The sequence below is a fragment of the Centrocercus urophasianus genome, unplaced genomic scaffold, assembly GCF_019232065.1.
Source record: "Centrocercus urophasianus isolate 14NV4802_14NV808 unplaced genomic scaffold, USGS_Curo_1.0 seq_22, whole genome shotgun sequence".
Lineage (NCBI taxonomy): Eukaryota > Metazoa > Chordata > Aves > Galliformes > Phasianidae > Centrocercus > Centrocercus urophasianus.
In genome coordinates, this window is record NW_024884778.1 from 15,037,593 (window position 1) to 15,058,574 (window position 20,982).

General features: G+C 36.6%; 2 protein-coding genes across 24 annotated transcripts in view; one reads left to right on the forward strand and one right to left on the reverse strand.

Annotated features, from left to right (window-relative positions):
- Positions 1–20,982, forward strand: part of TIMP4 (TIMP metallopeptidase inhibitor 4) — a 109,496-nt gene that overhangs the window by 56,647 nt on the left and 31,867 nt on the right. For 8 of the 13 annotated variants that reach the window (XM_042823618.1, XM_042823611.1, XM_042823608.1 and 5 more), the window contains 2 exons: positions 13,312–13,384; positions 20,782–20,901. The exons of 1 other annotated variant lie outside the window; for it this stretch is intronic. The gene's annotated coding sequence lies outside the window, so the exon portion shown is untranslated. Of the gene's footprint in view, positions 1–6,643; positions 6,735–13,311; positions 13,385–17,848; positions 17,995–20,750; positions 20,902–20,982 lie in introns of all 13 variants that reach the window. 4 more of the 13 variants (XM_042823616.1, XM_042823612.1, XM_042823613.1 and 1 more) reach the window with 4 other exon arrangements.
- The window catches only part of SYN2 (synapsin II), a 144,475-nt gene that overhangs the window by 27,173 nt on the left and 96,320 nt on the right, over positions 1–20,982 (reverse strand). For 10 of the 11 annotated variants that reach the window (XR_006169712.1, XR_006169711.1, XR_006169713.1 and 7 more), the window contains exons 6-9: positions 18,012–18,074; positions 15,513–15,655; positions 10,832–10,906; positions 6,606–6,708 (exon numbers count right to left, since the gene is read on the reverse strand). Coding sequence is in view for 4 of the 11 variants with exons in the window: in XM_042823596.1 (XP_042679530.1) it covers positions 6,606–6,708; positions 10,832–10,906; positions 15,513–15,655; positions 18,012–18,074 (384 nt within the window). In the remaining 7 variants the exon portion in view is untranslated. The remainder of the gene's footprint in view (positions 1–6,605; positions 6,709–10,831; positions 10,907–15,512; positions 15,656–18,011; positions 18,075–20,982) is intronic. The other variant, XM_042823597.1, reaches the window with a different exon arrangement.

Sequence of the window (20,982 nt, forward strand, 5' to 3'; positions counted from 1 at the left end):
GGCTTGCCAGTCAGAAGTGCACAGGGAGTCTGACAGGAGAACAGCGCATGGATTTCACATGGAAAAAGACCTGGGAGTTTCAAGAGAAGCTAAGTGCAGAGGGAGTAGCAATTAATTTCATCAGAAATCAAAGGAATTTTGAAGGTCTATGCTTGAGAGTGTGAGGACTGAGGAAAAAAAAAAAAAACAACAACAAAAAAACAACCCAAAACATTTACTTTGGTCTATGAATAAGAGAAGCTGGATTGTATTGTTGCTATTTTATGAATGTGTTCTTCTTCTGTGTTTTTTTATGGGACCTGGATGTCTGCAGTTGTGGTGAAAACTTTGACCAGAAAAGCAGAGGCTGAAAGAGAATTTAATGAAGAGTTCTAAGTACGGGGAAAGTAACTGACATTAAGAACAAGTAATAGTTTGAGAAGGTCATTTAAGATTGAGTGGGATGTAAGAGAAGGTGGTGTAATTTCTGAGAAGTAAGGAAGTGACTGGATATGAAGTAATCATGGGGCTTTCCCAGAGGTCTCTACAGCAGATGCAGGAATTATTTGTAATTGGAAATGTAACCACACCTGAGGAGTTGGCAGGGATAGTACTGGAGGGAGACATTGGCTGCTAGGAAAATTTTTACAGTCCCTCCTGCAGTGAGTGAATAACAAGATTTGCAGAAAAAGAATAACGATGGCTGAGAAAGTGAATCAAACTGTGAGCGACCCAACAGCCTGAAGACAAACTTATGTAACTGCATTTCTATCTGGAATGGAAAGAAACAGAAAAATCTCCCTCTCCTATGTCTTTAAGGATGGGCCCTGAACGACGTGAGAGTTAGATGTGCTTTGAGCAATTGGACAAAGTGACACCCAGATCTCCCTTCCATTCTAAAAATGCCCATGATTTATGAGACATCTCTTATAATAATATCACGAAATAATACTAAAGGAATATATTTTCATGTCCGGTATTTGGTGCTGAATTTTGGAACTGGATATGATTCAGATAGAATAATAAGTGAGTTTAGCTTCTGAGCACATGGATGTACAGTATTACAGTCTTGGGCTCCTTAAACTTGTCATCAAATAGTATGAATAACATTTCAAAGGAAGTACAGCCACAGGTAAATTGAACACAAATACTGCATGAGGTACGGGTTTTGTCACCTTTACTCCCTTCTCATCTATTCTTTTGTGTACTTTAGCCAGTATTATTCAGTGAATATGGAAATAGGCAAGTCTTTAAAAGACAGCATGCTTATAGCTGGTGCCGTATCATCAGATCTCGTGAAACAGATACGTTTTAGAAAAGCTGGTGGTATATTTTCTAGTAGGTCAAACAATTGCAGCACCTTCAGAAATGGTGTCTGTTACACTGGGACTTCAAAAAAAACCAAATTCTGTTTTTTTAATTTCTTAAACTATTTTACAGTTCCTGAAAACATTTCTTAGGAAATCCAAATGTTGTGCATCTTGCTAGGTTATAACCCACTTAGAAGCTGATTTTAATATAGCTTAGGATAAAAATAAGCAGAAATAAGACACTTGCAGCAGCCATCCCCACCCACTCCCCCATTCACTTTTGAGCAAAATTTGGTAACTATCCATGAGGCCACTTTAAAGGATTCTGTTCTTTTTTGTTGTTGTTTTTACTGCATTCATCATCACTATATGAGCTTTCTGTTTTGTTTCCCAGAGGCTTGGTTTTCCAGAAATGAGTCATGAAAAAGGTATTATTCAGTGGTCAGGAACAAGAAACACTCCATTTTGTGTTCCTTCTATTACTGAACTACAGAAATATTAATTGTAAAAGTGAAAAATTGAATTCTTTCTCTCATTTAAGTTTTTAAAGCTTAATGGACCTTAATTTGATGCCTATTATCAAGAATTGATGAAGTGGTTAAAACATTGTATGTTGAAATGATGTGTTCTTAAAATTCTAATTTCTACAATTTGTCTCTGGTGTAATGATGCTTGGCAGCTGAGTATTCAAATTGAAGTAAAAAGAATAGGAACTGTACCAACAGCTGATTGTTACACACAAAAATGACTTGGGATTCCTCCTGAGCAACCTGACAGCCCTTTCAGTTCATTCATTTGAAGAGGTTTGGAGATGCTTCTTTGGAGTACAGAAGTAAAAGGCAAAAAACACCAAAACCAACCCTACAACAAACCTAACAAACAATAACACCCCAAACCCCACGAGGTTGCTCTAGAGAAGATAATTCTTTTCTGGGGAACAAGTTTTAGAAAACCTTGTTCTTTTAAAAGGCAAAGTTACTTCTTAGAGCCCCCATCTAAGAAAACTGTAGAGAACTTGCAGCTTCACAGAAAAAGAGAGGCTGTATTACATTTGCATGATACTGTGACTCCAGTGTTTTGTCCTTGCTGTCTTCTGGCAGATTGGTCTGCATAAGTTACCTCTCATCTGCATAACAGGAAGGCTCAAATGGACACTTCAAAGTTCCCATGGGTGTCACATTTACAGCAGGTGGAAGGATGAATGGTACACGGGAAATGTGTTTGTTTTATAATGTTTGGAACATAATGGTAGGATTGGCCTGAACTCATGAAAATATCTAGAGTAGCTTAAAAAGTACAAAGATGCCAGTGCACAAAGCAGTGCAATAAAACAGACTCAGATCTATAAAATCCATCCAAACTAAGAACCAAAAGCTAAAAATGTGAGAAGGCATTTCTTGTTGTTATTACATTACTTGGTCAAAGGAACATGCATATCCCAGCAGGAAGGCAGCGACAAGAAGTTAATAGTAATTAGCATCTGTATATTTCTATTTCTTAAGAACAGTTACGTATGTAGAAATCATGTGTTGGAATTATACATCAGTGTCACTAAACATCCTTCTTATCTTTCTTTCTTTTTAGCTTTCTAAACCTTCTATATTACACCTGAGCAGGCATTACTCTACGTACACAGCAGGCATTATTCTACTTAAACAACAAGCATACTTTTCATAAATTGCATGGCCATGGAGGGTTGGAATATGTTCTCAAATTCTCATAGAATAAGTTGTCAAATTGTCATCACTTCAATCATACATAGAGAAGAGAAACTACTGGAGAAACTAAAATAGTGAGTTTATCATCTTGAAAAGTTGGGTGTGATGACTGGGTCTGAACATTAAGAACCAACACATTCTTACCTGCAATGTAAGAGTACTGTACTAGGTCACAGATTAAAATAAAATCACTTTACTATGCTGCATTCTAAGAAGTGCAGCTAGAATATTACATTCAGGAGACACCGTGTTATTTTGACTCTGTAGCATCAGCCCCTGGTACAATTTGTTGCTCCACATTTTTGGGGAATGAAAGAAAGCAAAATGACAAAATGACCATCACAAAGCAGCTGAATGGCAACATCACCAAAATAAAATTATTGATATAGGATATGAAAGTAATGAACAATATGAAATAATTAATAATAATAATTATACAGTTAATAATAATTAAACAGTTTTCCAGAAATAGTCATTTAACATTGATTTAAGTGTTGCATTTTCTAACAGTAGTTAAGAATGATTTTTTGGAAGCACACGTAATGTTACATGGAATACTTAAGTACTGTGGGTATTTAAAAACTATTTTTTGAATTACGCATATTCTAAAGCTTTTGCTGAACACCTTTGTCAATACATATGTATGTATTAAGTTCCTGTAAAATGTTCTTCTCCCATCTTAATTACTGAGAATCATTCTGAAATTTGTTTCTGTCTAGAATGCTGAACACATAAAGGATATTAGAGCACAGTTGTGATTGACTCACATTCACTCTGAAGCTGGTCAAAATACATGTCTGATTTCCTATTGTTGGCTATGTGGTTTGAATGCTCAGAGTGGCCATACCTGCATACATTATTCCATGCATTAGAATGTTTGTATTTTTTCTGTCCAGAATGACACAGAACGCTTTAGTGTTGTAACAGATGAGATACCAGTGAAAACTTAAGAGCAGGGTTTCCAGTGTAGCACTGCAATTGCTGTGTAAAGCCATTGTTTACAGACTGACTGTCCTGTTCTGCTCTGGTTCCTTGATTGTAGCACGAAATACTGCATCTATTTTCCCATATTGAAAGCAATGGAAAGACAGAAACTTTTCCTGTACAAGTACAGATGGTCGTTTGCTCTTTATTACATCACAGAATTATAGTGCAGTAACTGTCATAATTATAGTATGGAAACTCTTGATATAAGCTGGCATTTAAGTAGAAAATGATTGTAAATTTTACAGATGCTCTGTCCAGTGTGAGCCTTGCAAACAGTTCTACATTTCAATGGGTTACATACATTCTAAGTATTCCCGAGCACTACCATCTTCCAAACAATTCAGCTGATTCTGTAGGACAGCGAGAATCATCAAGCATCTAGTCACTCTTTTAATTGCATCATCTCTTATGTACACTACTGAAAATGCCCTATAAACCCAGTTCCTGTGTATTCTGCAACTCTTTGAATTCTCTCTCTTCCTTTTTTTTTAAATTTTTTTTTTTGAAGTCTAATTAGGATTGCATCTTGCATGGAAGATCAGGACATTTGTTCAGAAGCAGGAAGTGAGGTACTTTGCTGTTCCATTACATAATTTTCATTGATTACTTAATTGTCAGAAAACTTCTCCCCCTTCTCCCACCCAATGAGCCAACCAGGCCTGATATAGAAAGTTTCTCCATGTACACTGCCTTCAGTGGAAGCTGATGTTGATTTCTGCCTTAGCTTACAAATCTAAGAAGTATCAAAAATGTTGAAACTGGATTTCAGTGAACGAAAGTGAAGAGTTTTCAGTGTGATAGCAGTTTGCAAGAAAGAATGCAACAGAGTTGTCAAATAAAATAAAGAAGACTTCTTTCATTTCCACTGGAAGCAGAAAACAGCAAGATGAAAGGGGAATGTAAGACCTGAGGTGGAGAGACTAATGACAATCATTTACCAGATGAGCTTTAGCTCCAGTCTGTAAGTCACAAGACTGTTTTACATCTGAAATCTCCAGTTTCTACAATAACGTACTTGCTGAATGTACTTCTAGTCTAGCTTTGTATCTTTTGCATATGATGTATCAGTTTTTACCTGTTAACTTATTAGACAAATAAGGTCTCATATCTTATTCATTATTTTGTTATTTATTATTTGTATACCATTATTTTATAGTTAAAATTGTAGGGTAAAAATGCATTGCTTAAAGCAGTCAAACTGGAATGAACTAACTCAATTTACTGAACGTAGACAAACTGGAGCGCATCAAAAATGCTGAGCCTCACCTTCTGAGACATTTAGGGAGCACAGTTACTGCAGGTATCCTGCAAAGCCTTGGGAAGCTGTGAAAGCCTGAGTGCTGCAGAGATCTAAGACTTCCCATTAAGTCAACAATGTCTGGGACAGACCTGTGACTACAGCCAAGGAGCGAAGTAGCACACATAGCAGATATTACGTTCAGGATTTTTGTTTATATGTCTCATCAGAAGTCAGAGTGGTTCGTTTTCAGAAAGAGGAGAATACATTTTTTCTACTTTGTCAAATCTCAGACAGATTTACAGGGCAAGCAATAGTTTTAATACACACTTTTGGTGGGACAGACTGCACTATGTGGAGGAATAAAAGAAAGGTCTAGTGTGAAACTAAATTTTATGCTACAGTGAGTTACAATGCAGTAAGAAACAGTAAGTTCTGATTTGGCCAGGTAGACTAAGCATACAGGATTTCTTCACTATTCCTCAGCATCTCAGCAGGTAAGCATTAATTATATTTGTTTTGCTGAAGATTTAATTCTGCAAGCTGTTCAGCCCTTTAAAGTGTTATAAATTGACTTGGGAATTCTTAGCACTTGCAATAGTTGTAAGTAAATTTATGAAATTAGAAAAATTTAACCCTGTGACAAAACAAAAATTTTTGTTATGCAAAGCTTTTTTGTTTTAAATGGGTATGGATGACTAAAGGAGGAGGTCCATCCATTGCCTCTTTCTGGATCCCAGATTATTGTCATGGCTTGGAAAAAATGCCTTAGTTTTTCCTTTAGCAAATACAAACCTCTGAATTGTGTATTTGGCAAGTGATTGCTTCATGGCTAGACAAAGTTATATTTATCCATAATTAAGGTACATGAAAAAAACTTTTCAAAATGATCCACAACAATATGTTCTAGCATTGGATTTTCATGAGGAATCAGATCTTAAATTAACATTTAGGATAGAAAAAAATAAAACTGTTTCCACTTCGTTCTTAATTTGCCTTTCCACGTAAAGATATAATTTTGTTGGGGTTCCCCTGGGAAAATGCTATCTATAAACCTTCCAGGAAAAACCGTTAAGCCTGATCAGGAAAGAAGTCACAAGGGCTGGGAAAATATGACATCTACATTTGGTTTTGTTGTGCAGGCCGTGTACATTTCCTCTAGCACTACAAAACATTACCATATGATATGGTTGCATTTTCCAGCAAGTGTTGCCACTAACTTGGACTTGTGGCTTTGTAGTATGATTTAAACATTGCTCAAAAATACAGTATTTCCAGAAACACAAATAAGCCAATGCTTAACTGTCACAAATGTTCTTCATTTCCATATCTGTAACATATAAAGCATTTATTGAAAAGAGTGGGATTGCTTACCTCAAAAATATAATCTTTTCCATCCTTTCCATGTACAGCTTTAACAGCACAGATGTCCAAACCACCAAATATTTCAGAACAGGTGTCAACCCAAAGCTTGTACCTGTTTTATAAAACAATTTTTTTTCTGTAAGTATCTTATTAGGCTCTTGTTTTTCTATAGCCTTAATCTAAATCTGCATTTTATATAAAGTTTGCTTAAAACACAGACTTTTCACTCAGTCTTTTGTCAGCTTTATTGAATTTGTATTTCCTAGAATAGCAGCTTAGAGATCCTGGACCGATTACTCTCCTTTTCCAAGTAGAATCCATAAAAACTGTGATTCTCTATCTTGACCTAACATTACACTGGCTGCTGTCCCAGCTCATATTAGCCCAAATATGTGTCTGCTCTAAACTGTGAGTGACCTTGTGATAAGATATGCTGGAACACAAACATTATTTCAGGGTACCTCATTCTGCACTTCCACTGCCACTATGCTAGTACAGCTTGCTAGTTGTGACTGTACACTATGTGGGAACCCACAGAGGTGTATCTTACCAGTTTCTGTAGTTACAGTGGTGCCAGAGAATTTTATAAGGCAGGGAATGGGGCTTCTGTCGCCCTGTGAAATTCAAACTGGCACATCTGTGACAGATGCAAGTGTGACCATCCTCCCGCCTGTCAGTCTTGGTAGTGTACTTAATTATGGATGAGTTTTATCCTTGTATCAGGGAAACTAGGATGAGAGTCTGTCTTAAATTACTGACCAAACTGTATTCCAAATTAGCAACTTTTCTATATACTGAACAAGGCAAAAGAAAAATCAAGAAACAGCAGGCCTTAAGACAATTGAAGATGAACAGCCACAGGGCACTATGCAAAAGTTATGCAGCATGCAGACAAACGTAACATCTTCATGTAGGGTTACAGACAATTACAGGAAAATTCAAAAGAAATTTAGAAAATTTTGAAGAATGGTTACAAATCTAACAAAAAATACAGTAATTCATACAGGACTGAACTCCTGCACTGCATTTTTATCCTCGTGGTAAGAAATCTGGTCTGATAAATGGAAAGTGAACCCATTCTACATGCAGTAATGTGATTTATTTTTCTTGCTTAAGGAGCTTAATTCATTCTATGAAGAGAGGAATTATCTGACTAAAAAAGGAATGAAGGGGGACTTACTAGAAAAGGAGTGAGGCAATTCCTGATCAAGTACAGAACAGTCAGTAGCACATATGGGGAGCCATAATACTTTGTTGAGGGTGTTCAGAGGTGATTTAGTTGTGTATGTTTGTTAAATGGCAAGGGTTGACTGGCAGGACACAAAGTAGCATTGAGAACTTTAATTAACTAATAACAGAGCTGTGTCTGGGTATCACCAAGTGATGATATGGTCTTAAAAGTTTATACAGGCAGGTATCACCATTCCACCAATTGAAGAACAAAACAAAAAAACCAAACCAAAACAAACAAACAAAAAAGTAGTTTTAAAACAGTCATTTATCATAGACTTTTTTTTTCATTGGCTAGTATGAAGAAGGGCTGTTTCCTTTTATAGACCCTCCCCTGATCCAGCCTTTAAGCCATGATGATAAATATGCCACATCATATTATTTTCCACTGGAAGAAAAAAAAAAAAAGATGTTATAAACATAGCATTTGACTTCATTGTAGGATGAAAAGAAACTCATTGCTGGGCTGTGAGTCTTAGTCATAAAAATATCCTTAGTAATGATCCCCTTTCCAAGTAAACTTATTAGATCACACTCTCCATATTTTCTGTTCTCATGGGAAAAAAAAATCTTTTAAGCAGAATAAAAAGAAATCAATACAACTGTTTGAAAAAAATCCTGGTGGTAATATTTGAGCAAAGATTTTTTTTCCTGTGAGAAAAATGTTTTGTCCAAAATGAGAAGTTGTTTTGGAGTCCTGACAATTTCAGCATCTGTAGATGCACTGATTGGCTGGACTGCTTGCACACATTTGCTTATAAACAACCTTTGTTTCTGCTCTAAAATATCACCACATATCTTAGCAAGCCACGAGGACAGTAAAATTTGCCTTTAATAGCAAATAATTGAAGTTTCTATGAAAAAAAAGGAAGACGTTTTCTTTAAGAAACTGAAAAATTAATCAGATTTAAATAAGAACATCTTCAGTAGTCAATCTCCTTCCAACAAACACAGCTGGAGAAACTGCATTTGGAAAGAGGCCTTGAGTAGACTACCCTGGAGTTTTAAACGCAAGACTTGCACAGCAGGTTTGACCAGAGGCCATGGTCCTTATCTTCTCAGAATCAATGTAGCATGCAGTGTCCTCTGAACTGGCAGATGACAAAGTACTTGTGAGGTGTGCACAACTACAGTAAGTCTGTATTCTTCTGGCCCAACTGGGGAGCAGTTCCTCTCTGAAATGAAGGGCTCAGTAAGAATATATAACACTGAAATTTGCTCGTTCTCTGCCTCATCATCATCCCTTACTGCTCCACATTCCTCTTCACTAAATTTCTAGACTAACATTTGTGTTCAGTCAGCAATGTTGACTCAGGCAGCGCTTTCAAAATACTTCTTTCTAAATCATGAGATGTATTTTAAATGCCTTGAAGTGCACATGCATCAGATTTGATTGCTTTTGGTGTGCCTCTAAAGTACTTCAGCTCTTCAGAAAACTTCAATTTGCTTTTACTTCCTTTTTTTGCTTTGTATGTAATCAGACTAAAATTATGGCATAGCCTCGCTGTTACGAGAACACATCCCTCTTTTCTATGCTTTTGTCTTCATCAGCATAAAAGTTCTGGTTTGTTGCTAGTGTTTTTTAAAGTGAATATACAGATATGATTTAATTATGTTACATTCAAACGTGGAAGCAGAACCAAAGCAGCACAGAGCATTTACAGTGAAGTGGCTATGCATTTTGTACTCATTGCCCATACTTGATACTATTTAGTTTTCCTTATGGCCAGATTAAAGTGCTGGTTTTTTCACAGAGAAGTAGTTCATGAACTGTAATTACGCAGAGTAAAGCACACTCTTTCTCTCTCAGTGAAGGCATAACCTCACAGTCTAAAGCAAAGTGGGAGGGGAATGAGAATGAGAAAATAATGTGGCTCCACTCCATCCCCAGAGGGGACATCAGTGAGGACACAGTCTAGACTGGGGTTGGACAGCAGGGAGTTGTAATTCCTGTCTTATTTGTTTTCACCTTTCTTAGGGCAGGCAATGGTTCAGTTCCGTTTCTCTCAGCTACAAGTAATTGTAGGGCCAGATTTAAAAAAAAAAACAACTACAAAAAACCGACACAAAACCAACCAACCAAACAACAGAAAAAGACTGTTGTTGAACTGTGAAGCACCATTTAGATTACACTTCTACTGCACAGAGTTTTCAACATTTGTACATGTATTGACTGACTGGAGTAAATTTAGGGAAAATAAAGCTGTAATGTGAAAGAGCAACCTTTGCAGAAGGTGAACAAAATAAAATTCATAGCCATAAAAAGCACTACAGCTTTTCTCTGCATGTAAAAGAGGCCTATATTTTGTGACTGGAGAAAATGAGCAGCATTGAGCAGTAGCAGAGTGAGGCTTCAAAATATACTGCAGACTGATGTACTGAATTGCTAAGAGATAACCAGAGCAAGGATGGGAGAGAAAAGCACAATAAAACAAAGTACAGAGCAGGAATGATGACACGAGGAGAAAAAAGCTTTGTTATATTTCAGCATCTGGGCAGAAAGACTCACAGTGCAGTTGACCAGAAGATTCAATAATGACAAATAAGCAATTTAGTGGAAAAGAGAAATACAATTTAAATAGGCAAAGTTAAGAAAAAAACACTTTGTTGCATTACGTGACATAGGAGAAAAAGTTTAAACACTGTGACATGGAGTAAAGTAAAAGAGGTCAAATGAACCAGAGGAAATGACTGGTAGGTTGAACCTGAAAATGGCATACTGTGAAGGGAATTCCAGTAGCTTTCTAGCTGCAGATATATATTTAGGAGCTCAAGGGTGCCTGCAAACATGTAAGCCTGATAGTTAGCTTGATTACTTAGCTGAGACAATTCATAGGGAAACACTTCTCTCGTGTTTTTTCATCTAGTTCCAAGTTTGTTTTTTTTTTTCAAAATGAACAGAGGGCCTTCATTTACTGTAAACTGCACACCAATGTGATTTAAAAAAAAAAAGACTTAAAATTCTTTTGTTTTTTTGATTACCTTTTACATGAGACTTCACTTACTTATCTGACATAGCAATTTGTTCCAACATTGCAGAGCCTGTGTTTGTCTTCCAGTTTCCAGATATGGAAGTCCTCCTGAAAGGGGAAAAACATTCAAAGAGAGCCACTAGTTTCATATTTGTCCTACCTCCTAAATTATTCTGATTTTCACATGGATACTAAGGCAGCATCAACATATTGTTTTGTATTTGGCAGCTTACAATATAATATCTAAAACATGATGAATTTTAACAGGCTTCACAATGTTATGATGCATGACAGTGAAATTTTTGTTCCCCATTAGTTTGCTTAAGAGAAATTTTAAAACTACTATGATTAAGTGCAAGTGTTAACAGTAAGATTTTATCGGTTAGAAATTGATTGAATAACCTGTAACATACCAATAATACAAATGGCAAGGAACTGAAGCTTCAGCTTCTCATTTCAGATCCATACCACTGCACATTTAGGTCCCAATACTTGAAAGTCAAGATGTCCATTTGGAACATCTCCAATCTGTTACAGAGCTTCATTTTGGTTTCTCCTCCAGTTTTCACTCCTTGCTAGTTTGTGAATATAATCTAAACATCTTATTTCAAGCATACCATTTTTTATTTTATCAGTAAGAAATAAAAAATATATATTTTTCTCCTCCTCGGACACCAGGTTGGTTAGCAGGTGTGAGAAGATTACTCTTTTCTGAAACCTAAACAATGTTTTGAGAATAGGCTTAGAATACAAATCATGAAGTGTTTCTACTTAGAAGTGTAATAGGAATATCTGTAATACATTAAAAGTTTACTAGGCAGCAGCAATAGTTTTCTCTCAATTTTTATTGATCTAATTACAAGGGTCAGCAGCAAATGTGGGGGAGCGCCAACCTTTCCGTGGAAGTCTCATAAAATTAACTGAATTTTAAAGCATACAGTTCTAACATGCCTTATTTTTTTTTGCTATGAGAGAATAACGAAAAGGGAAGATCCACATTCAGTGCTGTATGTAAGGTAACTTCTATCAGTAATAAGGCTTTAAGTGATATTTATATGTGTGTGTACTTACAGAACAGTTAAGATGTTTAAGTTCACTATTACTCCACATACAGTCTACAGATTTTACTTCTTAGATATCATGACTGAACTCTGTTGCAGACTTCTCCAAAGGCATTCCTTAGCATGTACAATTTAAGGTGTCTTTTAGGAAGCAAAATTTAGAAAAAAAATCCTGAAGATTTCTAGCAAGAAGTTAGTTGATGATGCTCAGCTGCACTGAGGTAATCTTAGCACTGTTAAGTAGAGAAGATCATAGAATCAGAGAATAGTTTGGGTTGGAAGGGACCTTTAAGGTCATGTAGTTCCAACCGACTGCTCCAGGCAGGGACACCTCCTTCCAAACCAGGTTGCTCACAGCCCCATCCACATCAATTCCTCCTTTTTCACTGAATTCCAAATAATAAAGGAACCAACTCCAAATATAATTGAATGCTTTGGACTTAGGACTTGCATGCTTTTGCTTGATTTGGTGTTTGTAAACATGAAGAAAAACTGTTTTAAAGTTGGGGAAAAGAGGAATTACGATTGCTATGTATCATGACTTGACCTTTCTCTTTTCCAGCAGCAATCTGCTTTGTTTAGTACTATCTGAAGCATGCATTCCAAATTGTCTGGACAAGTATTGTCACAAAATAAGTAGAAAGATCTAACAACAATTCTTGTGTAGGTAGTCTATTTAGCAGCTTGTTACTACAGCATTGTTGTTCTTCAGCTGCTATGCTCTACTTTTTTTTTTATTGAAGTTATGGTCAAAGTACATTGTTGTGCATTCAGTTTATTACATTTGGAAAAGAGATTTAAAGTTAGTATTTTTGTATTTGTGTTTTTCTTCGTTCTATTTGAGCCTTTAAACTCTTATTTCCTTGAAGTCAGATGAATTCTGTAATGGTACCAGGTGCTGTTAAGCATGCATCACAAAATGTTTTGAGGAGCTGTGGTATTTAGAGAGATCCAGTGTGGCATTTTGGCTATAATCTCTGCTGACAGATGATAAGCACCAGTGTTTTGTGAGTCATGGATCCACTTATACCACAATTTCCCACAGAATTGTAAAAATGAAACTCTTCATAACTCTTAAACTAGAAAAACAATTGTTTGGCTTGTATTTTTTGTGGTTGCTCTCTAAGTACTCTGTTCCTGTGTGAGAGAACAAAATGAGAACCAGCTGTAAAACAATATACTACTGACATAATGCATATGTATGCATATGAAGAATTTTATAGACATTTGGTAAATCTCCTTTCACAATGCTTTGTAAAAATGAATCATTTTTTCATTTCTTGTGATTTAACCATATGAAAGAAAGTAGAGAAAAAATGATGGCCAGGCTTTTAGCATCTGGATGAACCCACAGTTTCTGAGGGAACAGAAGCATAAAAATAAATAAAGTTAGCAGAAACAGGCTGCCATTTTAATTGTTTTTTCTTTTTTCTTTTCTTCTCTGATCCTTAGACCAACTGCTTCTTTTGTGAAGAAGAAACACTCTTGTTAAAAAGTTATAAATTTGCCATGGCCGAATAATACAGTAAGTATTACAGAGACTAAACAGAATTTTAATTTAAGGAAAAAAAAATAGAACTCTTTCCTATTACACGCAGTGGTTCAGGTTCTCCCACAAAGAATGAACTGTCAAATTATTGACACTGCATCTGATTACTGCTACCCAGAGGTGTGTCCCAACCATTAATGGCTGGGCTTTACTGCTAAGACCGGGCCGCTTGGGAACTGTAAGACAAAGATAAATCAACTCTGTGTATTATAAACAACAGAAGAAGTGAAAGATATGTAGTAGAGTACAAGAAATTTGTGCATCAAAGCACCCATGAGAGAGAAAAGCACTGTCCTAGCCTTGAAGAGGCTGAAATGACTGCATGAAAAGGTCCGAGACAGAGAAAGAAGTCTGAGGTAAAGAAAGAAGTCTGAATGGTGACTGGAAGTGGAGGGAGAGCATGGTAGTTAATTGGCACTATTAGCGTAAAAGGGGCAGTGGAGAACCCAAAGCAAGGAACAATGAAGATCAGGGCATAAGAAGTAAGGACTAAGATACAGAAAGGTAGAAGTGGTCTGGGAAGGAGGTGGTACCAGATCAAGGTATGGTTTGGACTCGTTCAGAAGTATTTGGTTTTTATTTTATACAAAAAGGAAAGGATGTGTATTGAGGCAGGACCAACACATTTGAAATTCTGTAGGGACCTTGAGTTCTAGAGATTGACTGCATCACTATTAAAAAAGGGATTTTGGGTCAAGGATTCCAGAAACCACACCATCCTTGCAGTATATTTGAGTGCTTTGGTCACTGTGAACAATTCAAATTTCCAACATTGTTTTTGCAAAATTTAGAAAGTTTTAGGTTCAAAACAAAGCAGAATTGAGTGTCTGTACTGCTGGATGGATCTGACCTACAGGCACACTGTCCTCCCTGTTCTGTGTAGTCTTTTCTTCCACTAAGATGTACATCAAGAGACAGATGCATCATTAAGTTATTCTTGAGAGATTTAATCTTAGATGTTCTTTTACAAATGCCTCTCCAACTTGTATGCCTGGAGAGGCAAGCAGTTGCTCAGAGTTTTGATCTTGTGACAGCAGTGTCATAGGGGAGGAGTCACAGTACATGGATCTCCAAAATCAACCTAAGGGGATGTGTTTTACCCTTCGTCCCCATCCTGGACAGGAGATTCTACATTTCTAATAGGGCTTGTTGCTTGTTTCTAAATTACTTGAGACCTAATGCTAATTCTGTCTTTAATATTAAAAAATATTTCATGCATTTTCTTTAGCCTAACTACAACTTTTGTTTATATTTATGGGTTGCTTGAAATTCAGTTATTTTTACTGATAAAGAACTTGCATGTATCTTGTTTTTCAATTAAAATGTCAACATATAAGAAATCTCTTACCCCTCCAACATTGCAAGATCCCTAGTGATGTATGATTATGCATACACGTGTGCTTTTATGCATGTATGTTTTTATCCAGGTATTTTTTTCCTGCCTCAGAATTGTAAGCATGAGGGAACAAATGCATGAGATGAATTAACTTATCTGAAAAACATGGACGAAATGACTGAATGTCAAATTACACTGATAACTGATAGTTGAAATAGAGTAAAATTATGCATAAAGACAGTCACCATAGATCAATTAATACCTCATAATCTGTTTCGCTGCTCTAAAATTGAAACAACATTTTAGCCTCTCATACAGTCATGATCTCTAAATATATCTCTATAAAACTAGAAAACATTTTTACCCATTTTTATATGGGTCATTGTAAGACAAGAATTTTTCTTATTATTTCATGTTAAAAGGAGAGTACTGCCTCCCATTACAGTTTTATCATTCAAATGGGTGTGAATGAATGCCATCTAAATATAGATGAAATGGAAAAATAATTAAAAGTTGTCAGGAACGCTACTCAGGCAGGCTCACCTGTTATGTTACTCTCCTCCTCCCAATGACAATCAACTTAAAGAAAAAGACGTTGATAATACCATATATCAGGCCATAAAGCCTGACACTCTGTCTTTCTGAAGCGTATGGCAATGAAGGCATGGAGTCACCACATTTCTACTCAGAGACTCATCCAACAGTCTTAAACTTACTGGCGCTTATCGATTTTCAAACAAATGATGAAAAGATAAGTTTTTGGCTCACATGTATGCTTTGTAGTTACTGCCTATCTTTTGGATCCTGATGTCATATTTGGAGTCTATGAACGGTTCAGTAGTGGCGTAGGTCTGAGTAAGTGCTACCACGCTGGCTATGTCCTGAAAATCGTAGTGGTTGTCTACCTTGATCTGTAGTCATCATGCCACAAGTAAACGGCAAATGCAAAAGAAAAAACAGCAATTAGAAATAAAATGTAGACTTCGGTTTCAAATGGCATTAATGAGAAATATGGCTTTTGATAGCATCAGTTCATAGCGGGCATTTCATATTTTATCTGATTTCTAGATTCTGTAACAGTCCCACATTAACATATCTAATTTTCCATGGAAAGTATTACCTGCTCATCCATAGGAAGCAACTTGCAGATAGTAGATTTTTATTTTCAATTTTTTTTTTAATAGTTTTGACTGATAATTTTCAGGTCAGTAGTTTTTAGGAGAATGTTTGAAGTTGTGGTTACACTAATTTTATACAATTGTTCATGATTTTCTAAACTGCTCATGTAACTGCATGTTTGTGGCGCCCACCACGTACTATCACTTCTGTGTCATGTATCTCCCAGGAAGGAGGACATGAATGCTCATGACATTCTGACGAGGGCCAGTTCACATGGAACACAGAAGGTTGGCTCAAGATGATGCAATACTTGTCCCATTTCACTTCTTTGCAAGGAGTCAGGCATTCTAGGAATAGAATTTCCTAGACATAAAACACTGCGATAAATGTGAGCAATATTGATTTAGAGGGAGAGTGAGAAACATACTTCAGATGGGAGACAGAAGTATTACTTTTTGACAGGGAGATCTTATCTCTACAGATGAGTTCAAAGGAAGCTAGCTGAAGTAGGGAAAAAACATAAATCTGAAGAGAAGTCTTAGGGCTGGGAGAAAATAGGAGAGGGAAACTGGAATGCCAATAATTCTTTACCCAAAGTGCATTTCAGGAAGGTGAGGAAAGGGTGCAGGGATTACTTGTATCATACTATCTAATATTAGAAGAGTTTGCAACTTCTTGCAAGCCCAGCATCTCTTTTGCTTCCACTTAAAAGAGGACCTGTAGCCTGGAGTGCCCACAGCTGTGAGATAGGAATTGCATATTGAATGGTGTCCAGTGAAGTGAGGAGTCAGGCCAAATACTGAGGCCAAAAGTCCCAAGTATTTGCTCTCAACTCTTAGATTCAGAATGATACAGAATTTGTCATTTGAGAACCAGCAAAAGAGATACAATTCCTGGTCTCAACTCTGTTTCTGAAAATTGAATATTGTGAGTGAATCTAATTACAAGTGGAAACACTACTCCTAGCATTGCCTTTTGGGAGAACTGGGATACAAGAGGAACCTTTACTTGGGCTCTGATAGTAAGCATTTCACTACAAAAGACTGGCACTCAGTCTTTAAGGACTTAAAATACTTTATAGCTAAAAATAATAATAACCTAGATTTTTATTTGTAGACATTTGATATGCTGGATATTCTTGTCCAACAGATCTATCTTCTATAAGTGAGAAGTGAATACTGAAAGTGTGATATAAACATTGTAATACTTCATGTATGCAATCCACAGAAACTGCAGTTTAAGTAATTAGTAATTAAGTTAATTCTGTGCCCAGTTAATTTGGATGCCAGATTTCTTCTGACTTACTGAGTAAAAAATAAAGCAAAACAGTTGTAGGCAAAAAATCATAGCATACAGTTCAAATTGCACAATTGTTAATGAATACGAATAAATCAGCTTTCTACTTCTATTTCTTGTGGCAAATGTGTTCATAGAGCTTTTGGAGATTCAAGATGATAAATGAAACTATTCTCTGATGATTTATTTTAAAATATAAAACACAGTATTTAAGTGTTTTCTATGAGAGAAACGTAATCTGTAATGACTACAAATGCTCATTGACATCAATGAAAGTGCAATTTACATCACATCACTTGAACCATCACTGTGAGAGAAGTGGTATCAAAACAGCAGTACTCACCACTGAAATGCAATTACTTTGGAGAAAGAAAGCAGCAGTTATATAGCAGTATGAAACAATTACAGAGAATACATTAAGACAGGAAATGAGAAAAGAATCTGGATCAGGCTGCAACTAGTAGAGAACCAAGGCAAAACCGCCCTAGAATCCCAGGTCCAAAAAGTTATTTGTGCAAACAGACATTGACTCTTAAATAGTTTCACCACAGTCAACTAAATTAACTAACAAGATTCTGCTTCAGGAAAGCATCTCATGTTTTAAAAAGTGTCCTGAATAGGGCAACACATAAACTACCTGAGAAGGTGTCAATATGAAAATATTAATATATGTATTTTTTTTTCTAAAGAGAGGTGCTTTCTTGAATAATAGACAAGCAGAGATTTGCAAGGGTGAGGATCAAAGACAGCATTTGGACAGCAGAAAGTTAAAAAATCCAGGAAACAAAAGAACATGCATCTTGTTTTAGACGAACACCCAGCCTCCTAACATGCAGTAAGTAGCATCTGCACCTTTCCCATGCCTGAATGAGCATGTCCAATCTTCACAACAACAGGAAAAGTCGGCATTGTTAGCTGAGAGGGAGAACAGAAAGGAGACGTTAGAGAAGTCAGCTGTGAGTTAAACGATTAAGCTGCAGCATTGATGAAAATGATTTTAACGGCTATAATGAGGGAAAATCTGCTTTTGGCATGTGGTTATTTGAATAGACATCCACAGACTGTTCTCATATTCCAGTCAACTGCAACTGTTAGTTCGTACTGAATTGGGATGTATCAAATATTGCTCTGTTTACATCATCTCAGCTGATCACAAAGTCACAAGTGGTATTGCTTATTTTCGGTTCTATTTCAACAAAACGAATCTACTGGAAGAAGTTTGAGGGGCAGTTCGAGGAAGAAGCCCTGTGAAGCAGTGATATACCAATAACGTATTTTTACAGTTAGCTCAGGATTCAGAGGAAAATCTTTGTCGTGAAAAATCGTAACAGTACTTGCTACTCTTTAGAGAGCTCTCAATCTGGACAAGCACTGAACAGTTCAGACTTCACTGTCAACTATTCTTCTGTTTCTTGGCAGTTTTAAGATTGAGGGTTACTTGCAGCAAAGCCATTCCTCCGTGTTGGATACATGACATGTTATACTTACAGTGCAAGTCTTTAAAGACCTCTCGCTCAGATTTTAGCACTCTGATTCTAGTGGGAATTTTTATTCTGCTCCAGTTTATACAGAAGGAAAAGAAAAAAGACCATCCAGCCAAGGCTGACAGTAAAGCTAAAGAAGATATGCTTAGTATTTCACTGACATTTCTGGTGCGCCTATCATGGATAGCTGGAACTTTTGACACCCATCACTGCATCACATTTGTAATTTCTTACATTAAGCATGGAAGCTTTTCTGTAGGCACAGCAGATGGCTGGCACTGCCTGACTTTCCAGTCCCCAGTCAGTTCAGTGCTGCACAACAAGACATGCCACTGGAATCAGTCTTACCTATTCCTTCCTCCTCCCTCATATTTCCTAAAAAAAAGTATATGGCTGTTTTAGAAAGAAAATGCATAATGGGCTTGTTTGCTTTCTTATATGCCTCTCCACTCCCTCCAAAATAGTATTGGTCCTGATAACAGAAAGCAGTCACAAACTGAAGGCTCTGCAAGAGAGGCTTGGGATTTCTCTTGTAATGCTGAACATCCTTTCCTGAGAAAGAATTTATAAATTCACTGGGGAAGTACTCATAAGAGAATACAGACATAGGAGAAGATTATTTCCTAATAATTCTTCTTGGAAAAATTATTTTTATCACTACATGACGCAGTTGCAGGTGAGATTTCAATTTGTGAGCATGAACAGAGAAAACTTCATGTATAATAAAGTAACAGACCAGAACTCCCCAAGTAATTCACCCAATAAAATACTTGTGCTCACATGCTTTGTTCTTCCAAGACTTATCATACTAAAAAACTTGTATTTATCTCTTGGGTGTTGTATGAAACAGGACAAAAGTAGCAAAGAAGAATTTACCTCAGAGAAAAATCAGAATAGGTAGAATAGTACTCTATGTAATCAGCAGCTTTTTACATGTGACAGTATTTACACAGTGTCAGTTCAGTGTTCTCAGCTATGCTGAAATGTGGAATGCAGGATGTAACCAAGCTGTACATCCAAGTAGACTTTGGGACACCATCACATTGTTTTACTACTGTGTACAGAGATGCAAGAAGCATTTTGGAAGTTGGTCTTTGAATGCAAACTACATGTAGATGTTTTCCATTCTTGCTTTTGCTTTTTCCAGAGCTGTCAGTTACTGACAATTACATAAATTTTCAATTGGCTTCAGAAAGCCAAAAGCACTTGTAAAAGCTTTATACAGTAAGGGCCGGACATACTGCAATTTCAAATGAAATTTCTTTGTAAACTGTAGGCATGCAAAGGCCCATGGAGTCAATCAGCATCTAGTTATTTACTGCTCCCACATTTTAAAAACAGCTATTTTGTATTTCTTTTTTAAATTTTGAAGAGGGAGGGAATAAATCATTGCCTGAATTCAGAAGGGCAGCAGCACATTCTTATGAGTGAACTATAAACCACGGACGCAGGGTTTGTAATGGAAATGCTGGCAGACATCTAAGTATAGCAGTACAAATGGCACTCCTGTAATTACGAAGACCATGCATTTTCCTGTGATTCCATAGCTGTGGAATCCTCTGAGGACCATAGGAACAAACACTAATTCAAGACAAAACCAAAAACAAAAAAACAAAAAAACCCAAAGCCAACTGTGCTTTCTCCCAGAGAAAATTGTGAAAATGTGCTAACATCATTTAAGGAATGACAATCCATTTCGCTCTGGAGGCCAGCACCAAGATTTCTGTGGTATACCACATCCCAGTTTAGACAAAGTGAAGAGGTTTTTGCAGCAGAAAAAGGTGCTGAGTATTGCATTTCAGATATCATACAGACAAAAACCAGGTAGCTTATATAAAGGGCAGTGAAATTAAGTCTTTCCAGTGCTTTTCTTCTATCACTTTGACAGGCCTGTGAACCTAGGGCTGATGAAGCTGCAGTTAATTTGCTTTTCTAGCAGTGTTTTCTTTAGTCCTGGCATTGCTTTAATTATCACAGTTCTCCCATTGAATAAGGAGACTGAGCCATCATGCAGCCACCTTGCTAAAACTATCTAGATTCCAGGATTGTGTGATATTGTACTATCAAGCAATAACTTGATCTGAGTCCTTTCCTCACCTCTTTCCAGTCTGTTCTTTCCTGTTATTTTGTCTTAACAGGCAGCCTCAAGACTTTTCATATATTTGGATAAACATTGTGTATGATACAGCTGTGCTACTGAACTGAAAGTGTACCAGCTCCATGGATTTCCTTCAAATTCCCATTACAGCTACTTGGTAGTAAGTTATCTTGTGAGAAGGTCTGGCAGGTGTGCAAGGATCAGTTTTGAGTTGAGTTGATACTAATACAAATCATTGCAC